This window comes from Oncorhynchus mykiss, chromosome 24, assembly GCF_057628025.1.
Source record: "Oncorhynchus mykiss isolate SJ-2025 chromosome 24, ASM5762802v1, whole genome shotgun sequence".
Lineage (NCBI taxonomy): Eukaryota > Metazoa > Chordata > Actinopteri > Salmoniformes > Salmonidae > Oncorhynchus > Oncorhynchus mykiss.
The window spans coordinates 19,461,002-19,485,622 of NC_143045.1; the positions used below are offsets into that span (position 1 = coordinate 19,461,002).

Below are 24,621 nucleotides of genomic sequence, written 5' to 3' on the forward strand. Positions count from 1 at the left end.
GTATAATTTTGTTTAATAATACATTATTTATGTTATCTTGTCTTCCTCTTCCGCTTGAGGCCCTCCTCCTCTCGTGAGTAATCTCTGATGTGGAAAATAGATCCGTTTCTGTTTTCTCCCTCCGAATTTGGCGCTAGCTTTTGAACGGTTGGGACTATTATAACCCCATGCCTGAAAGCTAATACTCTTAGGGACACAAACATGTCTTCTATTTTCCTACAACGCTCATAAGCAATGCAGGACACTTTAGAATGGACTGTGACAAAACCACAGTGGTGTAAAGTAACTAACTAAAAATACATGGGCAGGGGCCTCCAAATCACTAAAAGACAATTGCATGATCTGAAATGTGTGGTCAGAGACTCTGTATGGAGGGTGTGACGCAAATACTGAGCCTCCAGAGGCATGCAGAGGCCAAATTGAGCACTATACCACATGATGCGCACATTCCACATGTTGTGACAATGCGGAGGGCTTCATATAGCTCTGCATTGACATGATTGGTTGAAGGTAGGTGGGGGCGGGAGGTCCTGTATAAACACAAACTCACTTCCTTGACAACTTCCTTCACAACAGCTCTGCTCAACAGCTTTGGTGCCGGCACGTCTTTCTTTTTCCCAACGTTTTTTTTAACGTAGTTAAGCCAAAACCAGAAAACGAACGTAGTAGTAGAACGCCCCGTTATTCAGAGGGGCGTTCTACTACGCTTTCCATTGGCTAGCGTTTTTTTTGCTCACGGCAACTTTTGCCTCACAGCCTGTTGAGAGACATGGACGAACACACAACACCACATTTGTCCATTTCTTTATTTTCAGAGTTTCAATGAGTTGTAAAAATGTCTCAGAGAACTCTGCTGAATTCCCTCAATTGAAGGTCAGCTAAATTAACCTAGGCTAGTTAATTTTACTAGCTCGGTATGTAAAGTTGTTATATTATCATTAGTTGTCTATTATCAGGTAAAAGCACATGCTTATTATTTATAATTTATGAAATATGTATTAGATAATAATTTCTATAAAATTGTTAAAGTTGAAATATAACGGCAAACATTATTAATCAGTGACTGAAATTTCGCGCTACGTGATATTCACTTCCGGACTTGTAGACCGCCTCTCTGAATAACGGGGCGTGGTTTTTGGCTTAACTGCGTTGGGAAAAAGAAAAGACGCGCTCTGCGTTGTCGGCAATGCTTAAGAAGTAGGAATGCCCTGACTTATGCAGAAACGTATCACCGTAAATACTGCATAGTCAATGCAGAGGTCAGACTGACCATGAAGCGCCTTTAAATCCGCTCGTTTTTCTTCAACAAAGATGTTGTTCATAAATGTAAAAAAAAAAAAAAAAAAAAGGATAATAAATGTTGTTCATAAATGTTGCAGAATTTGCAGGACATCTAATAAAAGGAGCAGCTATTCATACAACAGTTATTTTGTGTCTTCTTATAAAGCAATTTTAGACATTGTAACGCCGACTATAAAACACTTTTTTTATTTACACGTTTAACCATAACCAAAGGCACGTTCCATAGAGGCACGTTGGCTCGGCAACCTGGTCTAAGGTCAGTTTCACGTTTTACCCCCTGTTGCTAAAGGTGGGTTTAGCGAGTGTAAACTGATCCTAGATCTATAAGAGAAACCGGAAGGCTTAGCAGTAAATTACGCGATGACGTTATGAACAGTTCGCGCGTTCAGGGATACATTTGGCGCCACAGACACAACACGGAGGAAGCGCTGTCACTGTAGAAGTGAGATTGTCCTCTCCGAGATCGCTTTAAAACGTACATTTTCACTCTACATAGCTTCAACATGAATAACATGCTGACAAAGGGAGCGATAGCGGTAGGTGGGGCATTTTATGACATCCCAGAAAGCTTGTAAACAAAGTTTACCTAGCATCGAGAAAGATGGTTTCGGACAGGGACTGCACGGAGTGCTGCTGCTCAATGCTTTGTTGCGTTAGCTAGCCAGCCACAATGCTAGCTAACTAGATATATTTGCCATCTGTCTCAAGCTGTTTTCTGCCTTTTCAACAGGATCTAACCAAAGGCTCTAATGATTTACCGAACCCCATTCTTCAATTAGTGGTGAGTATGAGTGTATGTTTTTGTGGAAGTAGCGAATTAGTTGGCCAAGTTACTGTAGGCCAACTGTAGAAGAATGGCTACTGGCCTGGTCAACAGTTAGCTAGCTAACTTGGACAGTATCGACCCATGTTTTAGAGACCAACATTTAAGACAAGGATATTCACCAAGATGGTAATACGGATTTGGACCACTGCTACATTTGTCGAAATTGACCAATATGATATGATGTCTACCGCACTCCTGTATTCATATTCTTTCAGAACATCCGTAAACTGGATGGAGGCAGTGGACCAGCCCGCTTTCGTCTGATGATGAGTGATGGACAGCACACAATGTCCTGTGAGTATAACTATTCAAAATCCACTCCACCACCTGTTCAAAGTACACACAGAAATGGTTGTATGGCAGGCACGAGGCAGGTGACCATGACAGGTAGCAAATGCATAGCATTGCTTTGTAGAAGTGGCATGTAAAGAAAACAAAAGTGTAATATTTGGATAATATATGGCAGTATTTTAAATTAATGCAAGGTTACAACTGTATTATTTTTACACACACACACACACACAGTAAATATCAAATTGAGGTAATATAGTTAGGGGTAAAGTGACTATGCATAGTTAATAAACAGAGAGAAGCAGCAGTGTTAAAAAATAAAAATTGTGGGGTGGGGTGAATGCAAATAGTCGGTGTAGTCATTTGATTAACTGTTTAGCAGTCTTATGGCTTAAGGGTCGAAGCTGTTTAGAAGCCTCTTGGACCTAGACTTGGCACTCCGGTACCGCTTGCTGAGAGAACAGGGTGTCTGGAGTCTTTGACAATTTTTAGGGCCTTCCTCTGACACTGCCTGGTATAGAGGTCCTGGATGGCTGTACGCTGGGCCCCAGTGATGTACTGGGCCATACGCACTACCATCTGTAGCACCTTGTGGTCAGTTGCTGAGCAGTTGCCATACCAAGCGGTGATACAACCAGTCAGGATGCTCAAGGTATCAGTTTAAATTAAAAGTCAAGGATATTCATAATAGAGATGTTAGACCTGCCAAATTAAGCTTTTGAGAAACTGCACCCCATTGTTTTAAATCCATATTGCGTGCAATAGTCGTAATCTGAATTACACCAGGAGGTAGACTAAAAAGACAACAGGGCTAATTAAAAGTTGTTTTAGTCCTTCTCCATAGTCTCACCCAGAAAATATCAAGGTAAATAGCTGAGCTTAGCAACGGGGCACTTTGGAGTGTTTTATGCTGTGGATGTGTTTTTATGCTGTGGATGTGTTTTTATGCTGTGGATGTGTTTTTATGCTGTGGATGTGTTTTTATGCTGTGGATGTGTTTTTATGCTGTGGATGTGTTTTATGCGGTGGATTGCCTGGGGCTGACCAGCAGGAGGTAGTCAGGATTCAGTAAAATGAATAGAGAGCTGGAAATCATCAAAGAAATAATACGTTTCTTCCTTTTAATTTGACGAAGTTGAAGAAGTGTTGTGAAACCATACAAAGTCATAAAAAATAGTATATTTTAAGACATATTTAGAAACATATTTTTGGGATCTAAATTGATCCTCATCCCAGACTAAACTGGGCTGAATTTGGCTCTTCCATGTTTATTAACAAGGATGGCATGTTGTTTGGAACTGTGTGTGGGGGGGATTAGTTGGGAGATGCATATCATCATCTCATAGACAAGACAGACTAGCACACGCAATGGCCATGTGCAGTGGAAGTGCAGCACTTGGCTGTCCTCTACTGCACTGCCCATGTGCTTGTTGGTCTATCTTGTCCCGAACAACTCCTATCCTCTCCCAATCCCTCCTGTAGCGTTCATGCTCTCCACCCAACTCAACCCAATGGCTGAGGACAACCGACTGGCCCAAAACTGTATCTGTCAGCTGAAGAGGAATGTGACCAATGTCCTAAAGGATGGACGGTATGGTGCTTCTATTTTTTGATGTTTTCCTACAGAATGACAAACCCTTTTCTCTCCATTTTTATACTTTAAGAGCTGTCAGTATGGACACACAATGGATATGCACAGACACACTTTTTGTTGTTTATCAACCATGTGTTTAGTCTTTGGAATATAATTAACAATGCAATTGTTAATCTGTTTATTGCTGTTCTTCTGTTCAGGCATGTGGTGGTCATATTAGACATGGAGGTGGTGAAGTCTGCTGATGAGGTGGCTGGAAAGATCGGAGAGCCCACGCCTTACGTGGAAGGCGAGTCTTCATCCCATACTCCATCACCATATCATAAGGCTTAGGGGGAGTGAAGATGAACAAATGTTTGAATCCAGACATGCATATAACCTACAATGTTGAATGTGCAGCTTACTTGAGTTTTTACCTTTCACTCCCTCACCTCCCTTGCAGGTCAGAGTAAAGCCCCACAGTCAGCCCCCAATCCCTCAGTCCACCCCCTGCAGCCCCCGAATGGAAATTATGGTAAACAATTCCAGATCACCCACTGTGCTTTTAAATCTAATGCCTTTTCACATCCTATAGCAGGATTTGAATTGAGAGATTGGTCATTAATGGACTGTATTCTCAAGCTAAATTCCTAATGTTTTGCAGCTATATTCATTCATAGTCGGTTTGAAGGTTGCAAAACACTTCAATATAGGTTATTGGATAGGTCATTTAGTTTGTTTCCAGTAGATGGCAACATGTATGCAAAATGGACAAATCTTGGTTAAAATCCTCAGATCTACTGAACATATGACACTGCTACTGTTTTTGTCAGAATGCTTAGTTAAAAAACATTTGCCTCTTGGGTATATTGTCATCTGTAACGTTCTACTGATCTTACTAAGATAAGATGGTGGTTGACCAATGTGATGCTGTTAAACACAAAATACTAGGTATATATTCTGTCTCCTCTTTGTTGCAAATAAGGTGTTAAAATCGGTCTTAGAGAGAATGTATAAAACAGACATGCTGCGGGTGAACCATCTGAACGCCACACTGGTTATTTCCAGTAGTCCTGATGTGCTCATCAGTCAGACTATACATCTGGTTTTGAATTGGATATGATCTGAATATACAGTACTATTGACTGATACGTTTCAGCTCCTTAAATTTGTAATTTTGCTGACACTCTTATCCAGAGCAACTTACAGTAGTGAGTGCATGCATTTTCATACGGGTCCCCCATGGGAATCGAACCCACAACCCTGGTGCATGCGCCATGCTCTTATCAACTGAGCTACACTGGACAAACTTAATCTTAACTTCGACAGTTCCCTTTTCATCAAGTAATTAGCTAAGCACTTAGTTATAATTAGTACCAGGTTAAAATGGTAATCATGCCATGAGAGATAATATGCTACTGACATTGATTCCAAAATATACATATAGTATCATTCAAGGGTTTTTCTTTATTTTTTACTATTTTCTACCTTGTAAATAACACACATGGAATAATGAAGTAACCAAAAAAGTGTTAAACAAATCAAAATATATTTTAGGTTCTTCAAAGTAGCCACCCTTTGCCTTGTTGACAACTTTGCACACTCTTGGCATTCTCTCAACCAGCTTCACTTGGAATACTTTTCCAACAGTCTTGAAGGCGTTCCCACATATGCTGAGCACTTGTTGGCTGCTTTTCCTTCACTCTGCGGTCCAACTCATTCCAAACCATCTCAATTGGGTTGTGGTCGGTGATTGTGGAGGCCAGCTCATCTGATGCCCTTACACAGCCTGGAGGTGTGTTTTGGGTCATTGTCCTGTTGAAAAACAAATTATATTCCCACTAAGCGCAAACCAGATGGGATCACATATCACTGCAGAATGCTGTGGTAGCCGTGCTGGTTACGTTTGCTTTGAATTCTAAATATATCACTGACCGTGTCACCAGCAAAGCAGGTAACTAAATAAATGTTAATCATCGCTCGTGACATAAACATTTCTAATCATTACACAGTACAAGTGTTTAAGCAGGGATTTCATGGCTAAAGGAAGGTTTTCTTAGTGCTAACCTACAGTATCATAGGGCATTTTGTGAACCATGTCCGATGAACTCTTAGCCCAATCTATGACTTCAGGAGCTTATTTTATGGTCTGGGTCGTAGGTATTCATCCCACTAATCTGGTGTTAGGGAATTGAAGTAGTGATGGTGAGCTTCATCCTCCTCATCAGCACAGTTGTTATTGTTCAGTTGTGTGGCTGTGCTGTGCTGCTGGATCTGGGGGCTTAATTACTAGAAATGCAGTTGTTGGCAAAGTTGACACTTTGAACTGTAATCCACAGTGTGAGACGCGCACAAATCAAATGTGCAGTTAGTGCTTGTCTGAACAGAGAACCCTCAGTCAGGCCGTATGCACCAATCTCGTGTGGGAAGAGCAGCTTTGGTTTGTTGTTTCACACTTCTGTCTGCTTTGAGTCTGATACACTAATCATCTCTCACAAACTCAGAACTTAGTTGGTCTTGGGGTGTTGTCTCCTCTCTCCTACTATCCCAAATCTACCGCAATAAATCGGCTACTCTTCCTGATATAAGTTTTTCTGTTACGTGAGACTACTCTCATGAAGTGAGAATTACAGTGATCAGGGAGTTTCAGCCCTGATAAGTTATGGATGTCTATTTTGTTGAGTTTGCCACTCTCACTGCTCTCTATATGCACCAATAGCTCTCTGTTCTCTCATTTCCCTATCTATCATTAGGCACCATGAACAAAGGTCCCAGCAGAGAGTTTGGGGGGAAGAAGGCCATGCCTCTGTCTGCAATGCCCAGCACTCCTGGGGGATCCTCCAAAGTCGTGCCCATTGCCAGCCTCAACCCCTACCAGTCAAAGTGAGTAGTCTTCTTATACCCGTCTATGGTTGCGTCCCAAATAGCCCCGTATTCCCAATATAGTGTACTACTTTAAAGTAGTGCACTATATAGGGAATGGGTGCCTTTTGGGATGCAACCTATCACTTTCGCGAACATCTCAAACAACATGATCTCTTGCCCAAAGGTTTATTCTTAAGTCATGATAATGCTGTTATTCCATACTCTTTAGTCATAGAATGGAATGATGACTGTTTGATTTGTATTTGGGGATGTTTTTGTGATTTATTCCATAGATAGTTGGTCAAGGTATTTTCAAGGAATAGAGGTCCATCCAACAGCAACATAAACTGGTTATTTTCTCTCAGGTGGACCATCCGAGCACGTGTCACCAACAAGAGCGGCATCCGCACCTGGAGCAACTCTCGTGGGGACGGCAAACTGTTCTCTATGGAGATTGTGGATGAAAGTGTGAGTAACCCTTTCTGTTTGCATTTTCTCATGTTGCCGTATTGGATCGTGTGGAGCTAGTCCATTGCTGACTGTGTTGTGTGTTGATACAGGGAGAGATCAGAGTGACTGCCTTTACCCAGGAGGTGGACAAGTTCTACAGCATCATCGAGACTGGCAAGGTGAGAGGAACTGCCTCCTATTAAGGATGCTTATCTACCATATGCTTGTCACTTTCACAGATTTGGGTCAACTGAGTAATTCATCTCAATGTGCTATTGCCAATAGTTTTTGATTTGTACAATGTGCTGAATTGTATATGATTTGGTGTAATGAGATTAATGATTCTCTCCAAATTGAGTCAAAGGACAGTAGCAAAATGATCCTCTGCTATAGATCCTCTGCCAGGCTTGATTTAGTCCCTACATCAATATTCAGCTGAAATGAATCCTGTGCCCAAATCCACTTTAGATTTAAACCTACTTTTATTCATGCCCAGGTGTTCTACATCTCCAAGGGATCACTGAAGATCGCCAACAAGCAGTACTCGTCCCTGAAGAATGACTATGAGATGACCCTAAATGGAGAATCCACCATCATCCCCTGTGAGGACACCCAGGACGTACCCATGGTGCAGTGCAACTTCATCTCCATCGCTGACCTGGAGGCCAGAGAAAAGGACGCCATTTTGGGTAAGGTGCAGGTGTAGCAAGGGAGGAGCAAAGAGGAAGGGTGGTCCAGGCAGGGCTGGCGGGGTGTGATAACCGTCAACAGACTTAGTTTATTATTATCCTATCATAGGGATGGATGCTACGGTAGCAGGGGGTTGTGCTGGGGTGGTTTAGGTAATTATAAGAGCAGGGATAAAAGTCATTAATAATGCTGATGACAGTAGTGTCCTGTGGCGCAGATTGACTTTGGGCCCAATGGCGGAGCCCGGTGAGGAGGGGGAATAAGAAACCATAGACAGCATCCCAAATGGCAGTGCACACTACCTGTGAACTATATGGCTCCGGTCAAAAGTAGTGCACTATGTAGAGAATGGGATGCCATTTGGACTCATCCCTAGTTGTAATGATGGTAATAGCAGGCATCAGCCCAGCCAACCCTGTGATGTTGAAGATATCTTCTTAATCATGCTTAAATTAGTTGTAACCTAACAAGACTGAATTAATTAAGATGGCAGAAAGAATAGGCTGCTCCCAAATGACACCCTATTCCCTATATAGTGCACTAGAGGTAAAGTGATAAACAGAGAAGCAGCAGCGTTCAATGGGGGTGGGGGGGTCAATGCAAATAGTCCGGGTAGTCATTTGGTTTGCTGTTCAGGAGTCTTATGGCTTAGGGGGAACCTTCTTGGACCTAGACTTGGCACTCCGGTACTGCTTGCCATGCAGTAGCAGAGAGAACAGTCTGTGACTGGAGTCTTTGGCAATTTTTAGGACCTTCCTCTGACACCATCTGGTATAGAGGTCCTAGATGGCAGGAAGCTTGGCCCTGATGATGTACTGGGCCGTACGCACTACCCACTGGTGTGCCTTGCGGTCGGAGGCTGAACAGTTGCCATACCAGGCAGTGATGCAACCAGTCGATGGTGTAGCTGTAGAACTTTTTGAGGAACTGAGGACCCATGCCAAATCTTTTCAGTCTCCTGAGGGGGAACAACTGTCGTGTTGTGTTTGGAGCATGACAGTTCGTTGGTGATGTGGGCACCAAGGAACTTGAAGCTCTCAACCAGCTACGCTACAGCCCCGTCGATGAGAATGGGGGCATGTTCGGCCCTCCTTTTCCTGTGGTTGACGATTACCCCCCCCTGATCATGTTGAGGGAGAGGTTGTTATCCTGGCACCACACTGCCAGTTCTCTGATCTTCTCCCTGTAGGCTGTCCCATTGTTGTCAGTGATCAGGCACTGTTGTGTTGTCAGCAAACGTAATGGTGGTGTTGGAGTCGTGCTTGACCATGCAGTCATGTGTGAACAGGGAGTACAGGAGGGGACTGAGCACAAACCCCTGAGGGGCCTCCATATTGAGGGTCAGTGTGGCAGATGTGTTGTTACTTACCCTTAGCACCTGGGAGGGGTGACCCGTTTGGAAGTCCAGGATCCAGTTGCAGAGGGAGGTGTTTAATCCCAGGGTCCTAAGCTTAGTGATGAGCTTTGAGGGCACTATGGTGTTGAATGCTGAGCTGTAGTCAATGAGCACATAGATGTTCCTTTTGTCCAGGTGGGATAGGGCAGCCTGGAGGGCAGTAGCGGTTGGGGCGGTATGCAAATTGTAGTGGGTCTAGGGTTTCTGCTATAATGGTGTTGATGTGAGCCATGACTAGCCTTTCAAAGCACTTCATGACTACAGACATGAGTGGTATGGGCCAGTAGTCATTTAGGCAGGTTATCTTGGTGTTCTTGGGCACAGGGATTATGGTGGTCTGCTTGAAACATGTTGGTATTACAGACTCGGTCAGGGAGAGGTTGAAAATGTCAGGGAAGACACTTGCTAGTTGGTTAGCGCATGCTCGGAGTACACGTCCTGGTAATCCTCTGGCCTTGTGATTGTTGACATGTTTTTGAAGGTATTAGTCACATTGGCTACGGAGAGTGTGATCACACAGCCGTATGGAACAGCTTGTAACCTCACGCATGCTTCAGTGTTGCTTGCCTCGAAGTGTGCCAAGAAGTAATTTAGCTCGACTGATAGGCTCGTGTCACTGTGCAGCTCGCGGCTGTGCTTTCCTTTTGTAGTCCATAATAGTTTGCAAGCCCTGCCACATCCGACGAGCAACAGAGCCAGTGTAGTAGGATTCAATCTTTGTCCTGTATGGAGATGAAACAGTATGAACATTTCATATCACAATTATAGTGACATGATCACGGTTATCAGTATTATCGCCCTGTTAAAACGTGCTGGAGATGTTTAAAATGTACTAATACACACACTGAAATCATGTCACCCAAGTTTTATATTGAAAACCAACAAATACAATTAGCAGCACTATGCACTTTTTGTGCCTAATCACTAAAATAATAGCATTAACATTAAAGTTGGCACCATGTGGCCATGAGAGGTAAACGTTTCCCTCTTGCAGGTTTAAATGAACACAACCTCAAGTAAGCAAATCAAATAAACAAACAACAAATACAATTAGCAGCACTCACTTTGTAGTGAGGCACGGCAACCATCCGCCTCAGAAAGCCAGGCCTCTCAACAATTTGAAATGACATCATGTCCTTTGTCCAATGATATATGAAAGGGCTGCAGTGAGGTCTTGACATTTTATGATGTGGGTCCATAAGCAGCCTGCCTTTTTAAATGCTTGCTCAGTGTCTGTCACAACTGTAGACGAGGAGGGACCGGTAGCATCACTGGGTTTGCCTGCTGCATGCCCACACTGTAAACAAGGGAATAGCAAATGTTGTATTATTATTCACACAGTCTATCTTCTGTGTTGCATTTGAGTATATGCAATGACCCCATGCACAATTTACATAAATGCAAATTAGTCTTAAGAAGACCGTGATAGTAATTGCAATGAGCACAACAATTTGACTTGTTTAGGAGTCTATAGTGTTTCTCTCGTTGGAGCACTTACAACCAAGTCTGTCGGATTTTAAATGAACAAAATATGTTGGTTGTGTGACTAAACTACATAACGTGTTATCGTGTGCAATGGGCGAATAGTCTGCATACAGCAGCATAACAACTTGTTTTTACAAGAGTAGGTAACACTGAAAGCTTCAGTTTACGTTATTGACAAGCTATTAGCAAGTTAGACAGACAAACCATGACATTTTCCCCCGTTCCGAAGTCCCCACATCATGCATTGAGCTAAATGTTAATTTGCCTTGCATTTGCTATAAAATAGTGGGAAGTGTTGCCCCGATTATTATTTATGTTTTTGTGTGTTCTGCAGACAGGGTGACCATCTTCGATTAAGTTTCCCTCCGCACTCTTGTGTGAAATAGCAGGTTAACATGAATCTATACTCAGGATAAATTAGCAGCAATGTCGGTTTTGTTTTATTTTTGTTTCCCATTCCAATACATGCATCATGATAAACATTAGTAATGCATGTGCCATGCGACCAGGAGATGCTGGATAGGCAGTGACCTCACACTTAATCTGAACAGGATAAATCGGCCCATTTCCCTGAGTGAATGTGTTGTGGACAACTGTTGGACCTTGAGTGACCCAGGAGACTCACACACGATCAATATTTATATGTGGAAATGTGATTTATTTAGAATGGGAATGGGTGTTTGTCTTTCTGACTTATTCCATAGATAGTTGGTCAAGGTCTTTTCAAGGACTAGTGGTGGGCAATTACATAGTAAGGTCAACCTGAGCATGAAAACACTTAATAGCTTATTTCCTAATTCAACTACTTTTGTATTTACCTTGAATGTGTGTATTTTTGAAGTACAGACTACCGTTGGCCTTTATGTTTTCCAAATGTAGTGTTATTGTTACTATAATGTAGGATACAAAGTAAAAATGTTTTTTAGTCAATCAGATTTCATAGCTCTTGGCAATGGCTGTGTTTCGGATCAAGTCGGAAGGTTAATAAAACAATAGCAAACACATTTTAGTCCATTGAGTGCTAAGAAAGAACGCTGTTTTGGGCAGGAAGTGTCACATCGTAATGTTTTTGAAGAAAAGTTATTGTAGATGGTTTCGAGTATGATTGTATGTAAGACATCAACTATGAAATTACACACATGTAGTAACCAAAAAAGGGTTAAACAAATAGCCACCCTTTTGCCTTGATGACAGCGTTACACTCTCTTAGCATTCTCTCAACCAGCTTCATGAGGTAGTACCCTGGAATGCATTTCAATTAACAGGTGTGCCTTGTTAAAAGTTAATTTGTGGAATTTCTTTCCTTCATGCATTTGAGCCAATCAGTTGTGTTGTGACAAGGTAGGGGTGGTATACAGAAGATGGCCCTATTTGGTAGAAGAGTGAGTCCATATTATGTCAAGAACAGCTCAAATAAGCAAAGAGAAATTACTTTAAGATATGAGGGTCAGTCATTCTGGAAAATTACAAGAACTTTGAAAGTTCGTTCAAGTGCAGTCAATAAATCTACGGTGGTCGAGAATTTGAATAAGCATTTTTCTACGGCCGGCCATGCTTTCCACCTGGCTAACCCCCCTGCTTCTCCTTCACCCAAATCCAGGCAGCTGATGTTCTTAAAGTGCTGCAAAATCTGGACCCCTACACATCAGCTGGGCTAGACCCAAACTCTTACAGACCTGTATCCATCCTGCCCTGCCTTTCTGATGTCTTCGAAAGCCAAGTTAACAGATCACCGACCATTTTGAATCCAACTGTACCTTCTCCACTATGCAATCTGGTTTCCGAGCTGGTCGTGGGTACACCTCAACCACGCTCAAGGTCCTAAACGCTATCATAACCGCCATCGACAAAAGACAGTACTGTGCAGCAGTCTTTATTGACCTGGCCAAGGCTTTCGACTCTGTCAATCACCGTATTCGTATCGGCAGACTCAATAGCCTTGGTTTCTCAAATGACTGCCTCGCCTGGTTCACCAACTACTCAGAGTTCAGTGTGTCAAGTTGGAGGGCCTGTTGTCCGGACCTCTGGCAGTCTCTATGGGGATGCCACAGGGTTCAAATCTTGGGCAGACTCTTTTCTCTGTATATATCAATGATGTCGCTCTTGCTGTTGGTGATTCTCTGATCCACCTCTATGCAGACGACAGCATTCTGTATACAGCTGGCCCTTCTTTGGACACTCATAACTTCTTATGGTATAGCGGACGCTTGCGTCCCACTTGGCCAAAAACCAGGGAAAATGCAGCGCGGCAAATTCAAATAAATTGATATAAAAATCTTTCATTAAATCACGCATGTAAGATACTCAATTAAAGCTACATTCGTTGTGAATCCAGCCACCATGTCAGATTTTAAAAAGGCTTTTCGGCGAAAGCATAAGAAGCTATTATCTGATGATAGCACAACAGTAAACAAAGAGGGTAGCATATTTCAACCCTGCAGGCGCTACACAAAACGCAGAAAATATAAAACATGCCTTACCTTTGACAAGCTTCTTTTATTGGCACTCCAATATATCCCATAAACATCACAATTGGTCCTTTTGTTCGATTAATTCTGTCCATATATATCCAAATTGTCAATTTATTTGTCGCGTTTGATCCAGAAAAAAACAGCTTCCAAAATGCGCAACATCACTACAAAATATTTCAAAAGTTGCCTATAAACTACTTTTGTAATACAACTTTAGGTATTTTTAAATGTTAATAATCGATCAAATTGAAGACTTGTCTATCTGTTTTCAATAAAGGACGAGAGAAAACTAACACTACTTTTCAAGTAAAGTAACTCTCAACAGCTTTACCCTTTTCCAGGATGGCCCTACTTCTTCATTGCACAAATGAATAACCTCAACCAAATTCCAAAGACTGGTGACATCCAGTGGAAGTGGTAGGAAATGAAAACAAGTGCCTAAGAAATATCGTTTCCCAATGAGAACTCACTGAACAGACGGAAACCTCAAAAAGAAAAATTCTGAACGGTTAGTCCTCTGGGTTTTGCCTGCTACATAAGTTCTGTTATACTCAGACATGATTCAAACAGTTTTAGAAACTTCAGAGTGTTTTCTATCCAAATCTACTAATACTATGCATATCTTATATTCTTGGCATGAGTAGCAGGAAGTTGAAATTGGGCATGCTATTTATCCAAAAGTGAAAATACTGCCCCCTATACCTTAAGAACTTAACAAACCTCCAAAGAGCTTCAATGCCATACAACACTCCTTCTGTGGCCTCCAACTGCTCTTAAACGCAAATAAAACTAAATGCATGCTCTTCAAACGGTCGCTGCCCACGCCCGCCCGACTAGCATCACTACTCTGGATGGTTCTGACTTAGAATATGTGGACAACTACAAATACCTAGGTGTCTGGTTAGACTGTAAACTCTCCTTCCAGACTCACATTAAGCATCTACAATCCAAAATGAAATCTAGTATTGACTTCCTATTTCGCAACAAAGCCTCCTTCACCCGTGCTGCCAAACACCCTTGTAAAACTGACTATACTACCGATCCTTGATTTCAGCGATGACATTTACAAAATAGCCTCCAACACTCTACTAAGCAAATTGGATGTAGTCTATCACAGTGCCATCCGTTTTGTCACCAAAGCCCCATAAACTACCTACCACTGCGACCTGTATGCTCTCATTGGCTGCATATCTGTCGCCAAACCCACTGGCTCCAAGTCATCTAATTCTTTGCTAGGTAAAGCCCTGCCTTATCTCAGCTCACTGGTAACCATAGTACGCTCCAGCAGGTATATTTCACTGGTCATCACCTTTAGCCGCCTTTCCTTCCAGTTCTCTGCTGCCAATGACGGACAAATTGCGCAAGTCACTGAAGCTAGAGACTTATATCACCTCAGTGCACCTATACACAGACCATCTGTAAATAGCCCAACCAACTACCCCATCCCCATGTTATTGTTATGCTATTTTGCACCCCAGTATCTCTACTTGCACATCTATCACTCCAGTGTTAATGCTAAATTGTAAATATTTCGCCATTATGGCCTATTTTATTGCCTTACCTCGCTAATCTTACTACATTTGCACACTGTATATAGATTTGTCTATTGTGTTATTGACTGTACGTTGTTGTTTTTGTCGCAACTACTCTGCTTTATCTTGGCCAGGTCGCAGTTGTAAATGAGAACTCGTTCTCAACTGGCCTACCTGGTTAAATAAAGGTGGGGGGGAGTGTTGTAAAAAAGTTGCAAAAACTATGATGAAACTGGTTCTCATGAGGACCGCCACAGGAAAGGAAGACCCAAAGTCTGCTGCAGAGGATAAGTTCATTTGAATTAGCAGCCTCAGAAATTGCAGCCCAAATACATTTTTCACGGAGTTCAAGTAACAGAGATCTCAACATCAACTGTTTAGAGGAGACTGCGTGAAATCAGGGCTTCACGGTTGAACTGCTGCAAAGAAACCACTACTAATGGACACCAATAAGAAGAGCCTCGCTTGGGCCAAAAAACACGAGCAATGGACATCAGACCAGTGGAAATCTGTCATTTGGTGTGATGAGTCCAAATGAGAGATTTTTGGTTCCAACCACCATGTCTTTGTGAGACGTGGAGTAGGTGAACGGATGATCTTTGAGTATGTGGTTCCCACCGTGAAGCATGGAGGAGGAGGTGTGGTGGTGTGGGCGTGCTTTGCTGGTGACACTGTCAATGATTTATTTAGAATTCAAGGCACACTTAACCAGCAAGGTGTCCACAGTACTCTGCAGCAATACGCCATCCCATCTGGTTTGCACTTAGTGGGACTATCATTTGTTTTTCAACAGGACAATGACCCAACACACCTCCATGCTGTGTAAGGGCAATTGACTAAGAAGGAGAGTGATGGAGTGCTGCATCAGATGACCTCAACCCAATTGAGATGGTTTGGGATGAGTTGGAGTGAAGGAAAAGCAGCCAACAAGTGCTCAGCATGTGGGAACTCCTTCAAGACTGTTGGATAAGTATTCCAGGTGATTCTGGTTGAGGGAATGCCAAGAGTGTGCAAAGCTGTCAAGATAAAGGGTGGCTGCTTTGAAGAATCTCAAATATATTTTGATTTTATACTATTGTTCATTCCTACATGATTCCATGTGTTCTTTCATAGTTTTGTTGTCTTCACTATTATTCTACAATGTAGAAAATAGTAAAAATAAAGAAACTCGATGTAGGTGTCCAAATGTTTGACTGGTACTGTATATATGATAATGTTAATATTTTCATTGTTGTTTTTGTGTGTAGCCAAGCCTTCCTTTCAAAGTGTCTGTTTATATTTTACCGTAAGACTTTGAGATTCTGACTTTTTCCTATGTGTCTGTTCTCCCAAAAATGACTGTCCTTTTCCTTCACACCTGTAACGCAAGTTGTTCCGTTTCTTCAATGTGATATTATTTAGCACTTTGTAATTTTGTCTTTACACTTCCCCATATAATGGTTCTACAAAAATACACCGAGTTCTGTTTAGAGTACATAAAGGAGAGTTGACTGCTTTTAGTTTATGTAAAAAAAAAAACTTCAGACAGTGATAATATTAACAATGAATAGGCTACATCCGTCAGGCTGGGAGAGTGATGAGAGGCTGTGTTAGAGAGCATCACACTGACTGATCTATAAATTATTTATATTTGAGCTTCCATCCAGAGTTACTTACAGGCGCAATTAGGGTTAAGTGCCTTGCTCAAGGGCACATCGACAGATTTTTCACAGATTTTTATGCAGGACGTATAGTGACTTAGATCAGTCAGTGTGTCTGACTTCAATGGAGTGAAAAATCTGTACTGTACTCATGTCACCTGTGTTGAAAATATATTCAACTATCTATGGACATTCCACATACGTGATCAATACTTATAATATAAGTCTGTTTTTTCTCCTGGGTCATTTAAGGTTCTCCATAGTAATGCTGCTCATAGTCTACTGTGCTAATAAGTTGACCGTGTGTGTTTTCCAGATGTGATTGGAGTGTGTAAGAGCGTGGCTGACGTGACCCGCCTCACCACCAAGAACAACCGTGAGGTCTCCAAGAGGACGCTCAACCTGATGGACCAGTCTGGTAAACTGGTGGAGGTCACCCTGTGGGGAGAGGAGGTGAGGACTGGGGACACACTGTGTCTGGACACAAGGGGACAGTCCTGCTTGATAAAGAGAGGATGAAAGTCACTTTCTCTCATGCTGGGTGACATGCAGTAGCACCTTCATGATTTGTGTCCCTTTGTCCTGTCAGCCAGCGTCCCAGGAAGGGGTACAGTACACCTCTCCTAATTGAAAACGTGGTGTGAGCCGAGCCGTATGCCTCCCTGTGTTTGGAAATGTCTGATAAGCAATTTGAATAGGCAGAGGAGATTTGAGCAGTGGGCTCTCTCTGTGGGTTTAATAGAAGCTGATGTGGTTGAAGTCACTGAGTAAATACCATGTCACATTGTGATGAAAGAACCCAGCTCCAGCATTTGATTTTATACGTGGCCGTGGCTATGCTTAGTTTGCCACCATTTCTTTCATTATGACAACTACAACACAATGTTCCCTCTTTATTTGTTCTGCAGATATCCCCTATCCAGGGGGCTTGCAAAGGTACACAACATGTATAGTTCATAAAGAACAATAAGCTTTAGTAAATGCAGAATTGCATTTAATATTTTTCACTTTGTTTTTCTTCCCTGCTGCTGATACTTTTTATTTTTTTATTTTTTTAAACAAATTTCGTGGTATCCAGTTGTTGTAGTAGCTACTATCTTGTCTCATTGCTACAACTCCCGTACGGGCTCGGGAGAGACGAAGGCTGAATGTCATGCGTCCTCCGATACACAACCCAACCAGCCGTACTGCTTCTTAACACAGCGCGCATCCAACCCGGAAGCCAGCCGCACCAATGTGTCGGAGGCTACACCGTGCACCTGGCCACCTTGGCTAGCGCGCACTGCGCCCGGCCCGCCCCGCCACAGGAGTCGCTGGTGCGCGATGAGACAAGGAGATCCCTACCGACCAATCCCTCCCTAAACCGGACGACGCTAGGCCAATTGTGCTGCTGATACACTACATGGCTAAAAGTATGTGGACAGCTGCTCGTCGAACATCTCATTCCAAAATCATGGTCATTAATATGCAGTTGGTCCCCCCCCCCTCCCTTTGCTGTTATATCAGCCTCCAATCTTCTGGGAAGGCTTTCCACTAGATGTTGGAAAATTGCTGCAGGGACTCCGTTCAGCCACGAGCATTAGTGAGGACAAGTTCTTCTACACCGGCCTTGACAAACCATTTCTGTATGGACCTCGCTTTGTGCACGGGGGCATTGTCGTGCAGAAACAGGAAAAGGCCTTCCCCAAACTGTTGCCACAAAGTTAGATGCACAGAATAGTCTAGAATGTAATTTTATGCTGTAGCATTAAGATAAGGGATAAGGGGGCAGTTCCAGTGAAGGGATAAGGGGGCTAGTTCAAACCATGAAAAATAGCCCCAAAACATTATTCCTCCTCCACCAAACTTTACAGTGGGCACTATGTATTGGTGCAGGTTGTTCTGGAATCCGCCAAACCTAGATTTGTCAGTTGGACTGCCAGATGGTGAAGCGTGATTCAACACTCCAGAGAACGCAAGCTTTACACCACTCCAGCCAACGCTTGCCATGGCGATCTTAAGCTTGTGTGCTGCTGCTCGGCCATGGTAACCCATTTCATGAAGCTCCCGACGGACCGTTTTTATGCTGACGTTGCCTCGAGGCAGTTTTGAACTGGCTTGTGAGTGTTGCAAGGACAGGCGCTTTTTTTGTGTGCATTTTTTACACGCTTCAGCACTCGGCTGTCCGTTTTGTGAGCTTGTGTGGCCTACCACTTTGTCACTGAGCCATTGTTGCTCCTAGACATTTCCGCTTCACAGTAACAGCACTTACAGTTGACCAGGGCAGCTCTGGCGGGGCCGAAATTTGAGGAACTGACTTGTTGGAAAGGTTGCATCCAATGACGGTGCCACACTGAAAGTCACTGAGCTCTTCAGTAAGGCCGTTCTATTGACAATGTTTGTCTATGGAGATTGCATGGCTGTGTGCATGATTTTATACACCTGTCAGCAACGGGTGTGGCTGAAATACGGGTTTGGCTGAAAAATCCACAAATTTGAATGGGCGTCCACATACACTTTATATGCAAAACTATGGCAAAATCTATCTTGTTGGTATCCTCAGTCAACCTATCTATTCTATTTGCAGGCAGAGAACTTTGATGGCTCTGGGCAGCCCATCTTGGCCATCAAAGGGGCCAAGCTGTCAGACTATGGGGGAAGATCTCTGTCTGCTACGTTCAGCAGCACCGTGATGGTCAACCCCGACATCCCTGAGGCATACAAGCTGCGGGGCTGGTAAGTATCTCTCTCTTGTCTGGAGCCACATAGCTTTAGGTGCTAAAGGCCTCCCTAACTGTGTTACCCAGGCTGTTCTTGTATATGTATGGTGCTGCTATTAGGTCATATTTTGGGTTCGAAGACCTGGAGTGAATCTCTCACATCCTCTGCTCCACCGTTGAGAGAATTCTAAAGGACTTAAAGGAATTTGAATGTTAAATATCAGATCCCCAAACTCGTTGAGGGTGCGTGCTCCAGCTTGGTTCGTCAAGATTAGCCTATCTTCCATTAGTGAAGATGTGGGAGGAGGTTACTTCAATTAAGCATTACATATGAATGCTAGTCATTCTTTACCTGCAGAAAATGCCCCTTTTCTCATTTTAATCTGCCCTTCAAAGAAGCAACAAATAACGGGTACAGCTCTCCAGACCACAGAGTTTGATTGTGGTGTTGGGAGCATTTGTGTTTTTAGCACGTTGATGGGCAGAACATACATTTTTCATATTAATGACAATAACAACTACATTGAAAAAATATTTGTAAGTAAACCTAAAGCCTATATTTTATTGGAACAAATATAGTGAATGTAGGCCCAGATTTAGTATGTGAGAGTAGTTGTTTGGGCAAAGAGGTAGTTAGTAGCACATCTACATAAAGTGGTTTAAGATGGCATACACAGAGGAACAGGCTGTTATCCCTTGAAGATAGCCTATTGGCTGCTCCAGCAAAGCAATGGGAAAACAGTTACTATGACTCATGCTTTCATCTTTTCTTTGCGTTGTCTTGCCAATTCCCGTTATTCATTACCTAAATAATGTTATTCACTCTGTACCATATCCCAAAATAAATACTCTGCTTTTCCAATCCCATATCTAGTTTGGAAACGAGGCAGCAGTTTTTAAGTTTATATCAAAGCCATGTCTTGTTAATGGCTGGGTAGAAGCATAAAATTGAATCTTGTAATTCAAAGGGATTGATGGAGGAGGTGGGGTGATCATAGGGACTGAAGGGACAGTCATTGCTCCTATTTAACCTTTACCTCAGCTTTCTGGCACCTTGATTGATCTGTCCCTCCATCTTCTATGTCCTCTCCTCTTCTGCTCCACTCTGACAACAGACCAGGCCTCCCAGTCAAAAATTTAAGGCAAAATGTCTCAAAAGTTGAGATCCAATCGATTCTCACCCAAGGTGCTTTATTTTATTTACCTTCCAACAGCAACACCGGCCCCACACTCCACAGGGAAATAAGATGAAAGGAGGCTGAGGAATGAAAGGGAAAAGGACCAAGTAACAATTCCAATTTATATTCTGGCACGTCCTGTGTGTCTTGACATGTGCTCAAATTCCACTTTCCTGTGCCTTGAAAAAAAGTTGGGCCGCTGTAATTATTTTTGAGCTGATCAGAAGCCTTGGTCTGCATAATGAGAGAAGTGAAATGTGACTACATAGCAGGAGGGAGAGAGGGGTGGCAAGTCCACACAATATCCTAATTTCTGCCACTTCACTGGGTGTCTTGGCTGGGGTGATTTCTTTCCAGAATTAGGACCAGTTGGGTATTTTGAATGGTATTTGGCCATTACAAAGAGGTCATTCTCCAAACATAATGTGGTAGGAGTGTTAAATGCTTCTCGACCATTGTCTGAGTGGTAGCCTGTCTCAAGCATTTTGCATTAAATCGTATAGCTTGTTTACCAATATGGCTTTGGATAATGATGTGGATGTAGTGGAGAGACTTTACGTGAATCTTACACCTGCTCACTTCAACAATGCAGGTGTTCCACTCCCACACCCTCTGAGCTGTGGGAGCTTCCTTCACTTTCTCGCATGTGTCTCAATGACTCCCTATTCCCTATATAGTGCACTACTATTGACCAGAACCTTATGGGCCCTGGTCGAAAGTAGTCTACTACATAGGGAATAGGGTGCCATTTGAGATGCAGACACTCAGTCGCTTCTCACATGGACAACCAGAGATAACGAGGCTAAGTGTTGATGTTTTCCAGTGCAGAGCCTGGCTGCCATGGGATTATGCAGGTCCTCAAGGACCAGTGGGCTCCTGCAGGTTCGCAGGCATCCATCAATTAAGCAAACAGTTCAGAGGTTGCTGATATGAGTCCTGACCTCAGCCATTAGTCTAAGGACAGTGGTGCACTAAGTCCTATATAACACTTATTTTTTGCGTGTGGCAGTGACCCAAAATATTTTGGGATGATATTGGGAAAAGGGTTTGGGAAAATATTTTGGGACTGAACAAAAAATAGAAACGCAACATGGAAATTATTAGTCCCATTTTTCATTTTCTATTTTTCATGAGCTGAAATAAAAGACCTGGAAACTTTTCCATACGCACAAAAAGTGTATTTCTTTCAAGATTTTGTGCACAACGTTGTTTACATCCCTGTTGGTGAGCATTTCTCCTTTACCAAGATAATCCATCCACCTGACAGGTGTGGAATATCAAGATGCTGGTTAAACAGCATGATCATTACACAGGTGCACCTTGTGCTGGGTACTTCTCATGGCTGCTCATCCCTGCCCAGTCATGTGAAATCCATAGATTAGTGCCTAATTAATATATTTCAAGTGACCGATTTCCTTGTATAAACTGTAACTCAGTCAAATCTTTAATGTGTATATTTTTGTTCAGTGTATGTATCGATTGACTCAAAGTATAGCTTTTTTTGCTAATATAGGTAATGTTAGCTACCACTAGTCTGCTGTACCTACACCAAAACTTCAGTATTTTTCCTTCATAGCTTGTAATCCGTCTTCTTTTTATATAATGAGCCAACATGTTTTCAGCACTTTTATTTTCCTGACTGATCAAAACTAATTTTGTCATGCTCTTTTGTCTCTGCAGGAGAGAGATAGATATATATATATATGAGTGAGCAATATGTTTGAGACCTCAAATTGCAGTTTATTTAACTTTTATATAGCTAGATTGATCAGTCAAGAACAAATTCTTATTTACAATGACGGCCTACCGGGGAACAGTGGGTTAACTGCCTTGTTCAGGGGCAGAACAACAGATTTTTGCAATGTCAGCTCGGTGATTCGATCCAGCAAACTTTTGGTTACTAGCCTAAAGCTTTAAACACTAGGCTACCTGCCACCCTGTATTGAATCGCAATACACAGAGAATCACAATACATATCGCATCGGCACCTAAGTATCGTGATAATATCGTATTGTGAGGTCCCTGGTAATTCCCAGCCCTACTGTACATGACTGTCTAAATATGGAAGACTCTCACGTATTGTAAGGAAGTAAAAGGTTGTACGGAGAACAAATTTATATTTTCTTTTCAAGTAGTACGGAGCAATATGTTGATTTAAAACTAGGTTAGTAGTGAATGATTTAGTGATTTTAGGCCTAGCACAAGTACAAAAGTACATTCAGTTCTCTGGGAGAGAAGGATGTTGATCATCAGTGAGCCATGCTTTTAGCAGTCTGAGTCTGCATTGCATATTTCACCCTATTCCAAATATAGTGGTCCATGGGGCTCTGCTCAAGAGTAGTGCACTCTATATGGAATAGGATTCCATTTGGGATGTAACCGATCTGTCCACAAATGAGGTCTTTTATGTGATCGTTTCATCTGGCAAGCATTGAAAACCCAGAGCCTATTTACAACTGAAAATGAAGTCGAGCTCTGAGAGCCAAGCTCTTGAAAAGCATAATTTTGCAAAGTACAGGTATCTTAATTTGATGATTTTTGCTGCAGACTCTTTGGATATCCGTAAGTATCTATCCTACCCTGGGTAAGCTGTTGACTGAAAGCCATGCAGTGGATCAGGGGTTCCGCTCAGCCTATCCCTGTGTGTGCTGGACTGAAAAAAACATTTCTATCCCTTTAATGTCAATCTAATTCATCTTATGGAGAGAAAGTGTTTAATTTCCTCAAACAAGTATGCTGCACTACGCAGCAATTATCTTGAGCCCTGATTTGGTTCTGAGCTCCATAATATATATTATATGATTCCCTTTTTGTCTTTGAAATAGACTTCTACAGCTTGCCATGAAATCTGTGTTCTTTTTTGGGGAGAATTGGGAATATGAACTACTGTGCATGAAAGAAACATGGATTTGTCTTTATGGAGAGCATCAAATGCGATTTCTGTGGTGCTGCAGTAATTTAGAGCACTGTCTTAGCCCCTTGCATAATTTAAATGCTTAAAGATTAATTTAGCTCGATTAATTAAGGGTTCCTTACTCAACTGGCGCTGCTTTTACCTTTGCTTTCTGCAACTTTGGTACACGCTCATTTGGTGCCCTCATTATTTAGGCATTTTAAAAGATGCTTAACCATGATTTATTTACCATATCATAAAGCACATCTACTTAATTATAGCTTAATCTAGTAAATTACCCTGCTCTTCCTCAGCAAAAAAAGAAACGTCCTCACTGTCAACTGTGTTTATTTTCAACAAACTTAACATGTGTAAATATTTGTATGAACATAACAAGATTCAGCAACTGAGACATAAACTGAACAAGTTCCACAGACATGTGCCTACAGAAATTTAATAATGTGTCCCTGAACAAAGGGGGGGGGTCAAAAGTAACAGTCAGTATCTGGTGTGGCCACGAGCTGCATTAAGTACTGCAGTGCATCTCTTCCTCATGGACTGCACCAGATTTGCCAGTTCTTGCTGTGAGATTTTACCCCACTTTTTCACCAAGGCCCCTGCAAGTTCCCAGACATTTCTGAGCGGAATGACCCTAGCCCTCACCCTCCGATCCAACAGGTCCCAGACGTGCTCAATGGGATTGCGATCCGGGCTCTTTGCTGGCCATGGCAGAACACTGACATTTCTGTCTTGCAGGAAATCACGCACAGAATGAGCAGTATGGCTGGTGGCATTGTCATGCTGGAGGGTCATGTCAGGATGAGCCTGCAGGAAGAGTACCACATGAGGCAGGAGGATGTCTTCCCTGTAACGCACAGCGTTGAGATTGCCTGCAATGACTACAAGCTCAGTCCGATGATGCTGTGACACACTGCCCCAGACCATGACGGACCCTCCACCTCCAAATCGATCCGGCTCCAGAGTACAGGCCTCATTGTAACTCTCATTCCTTTGACAATGAACATGAATACGAACATCACCCGTGGTGAGACAAAACCGTGACTTGTCAGTGAAGAGCACTTTTTGCCAGTCCTGTCTGGTCCAGCGACGGTGGGTTTGTGCCCATAGGCGACGTTGTTGCTGGTGTTGTCTGGTGAGGTCCTGCCTGCCACTGCAAGGAAGATCAGCTGCCCGTCCTGTCTCCCTGTAGCTCTGTCTTAGGCGTCTCACAGAACGGACATTGCAATTTATTGCCCTGGCCACATCTGCAGTCCTCATGCCTCCTTGCAGCATGCCTAAGGCACGTTCACGCAGATGAGCAGGAACCCTG

General features: G+C 42.7%; 1 protein-coding gene and 1 long non-coding RNA gene across 3 annotated transcripts in view; one reads left to right on the plus strand and one right to left on the minus strand.

Moving 5' to 3' along the window:
• Positions 1 to 1,510: 1,510 nt before the first annotated feature.
• Positions 1,511 to 24,621, plus strand: part of rpa1 (replication protein A1) — a 53,931-nt gene continuing 30,820 nt past the window's right edge. Inside the window, exons 1-12 of one of the 2 annotated variants that reach the window (XM_021582603.3) lie at positions 1,511 to 1,838; positions 2,033 to 2,083; positions 2,344 to 2,422; positions 3,902 to 4,010; positions 4,214 to 4,302; positions 4,456 to 4,527; positions 6,746 to 6,875; positions 7,223 to 7,325; positions 7,418 to 7,486; positions 7,804 to 7,996; positions 16,838 to 16,974; positions 19,088 to 19,236. In XM_021582603.3, coding sequence (XP_021438278.2) covers positions 1,806 to 1,838; positions 2,033 to 2,083; positions 2,344 to 2,422; positions 3,902 to 4,010; positions 4,214 to 4,302; positions 4,456 to 4,527; positions 6,746 to 6,875; positions 7,223 to 7,325; positions 7,418 to 7,486; positions 7,804 to 7,996; positions 16,838 to 16,974; positions 19,088 to 19,236 — 1,214 coding nt within the window. In that variant the 5' untranslated portion in view covers positions 1,511 to 1,805. The remainder of the gene's footprint in view (positions 1,839 to 2,032; positions 2,084 to 2,343; positions 2,423 to 3,901; positions 4,011 to 4,213; positions 4,303 to 4,455; positions 4,528 to 6,745; positions 6,876 to 7,222; positions 7,326 to 7,417; positions 7,487 to 7,803; positions 7,997 to 16,837; positions 16,975 to 19,087; positions 19,237 to 24,621) is intronic. The other variant, XM_021582605.3, reaches the window with a different exon arrangement.
• The window catches only part of LOC149972395 (uncharacterized), a 103,218-nt gene continuing 86,649 nt past the window's right edge, over positions 8,053 to 24,621 (minus strand). The window contains exons 2-3 of the long non-coding RNA XR_016491369.1: positions 10,458 to 10,690; positions 8,053 to 10,115 (exon numbers count right to left, since the gene is read on the minus strand). This is a non-coding gene — a long non-coding RNA (uncharacterized LOC149972395). The remainder of the gene's footprint in view (positions 10,116 to 10,457; positions 10,691 to 24,621) is intronic.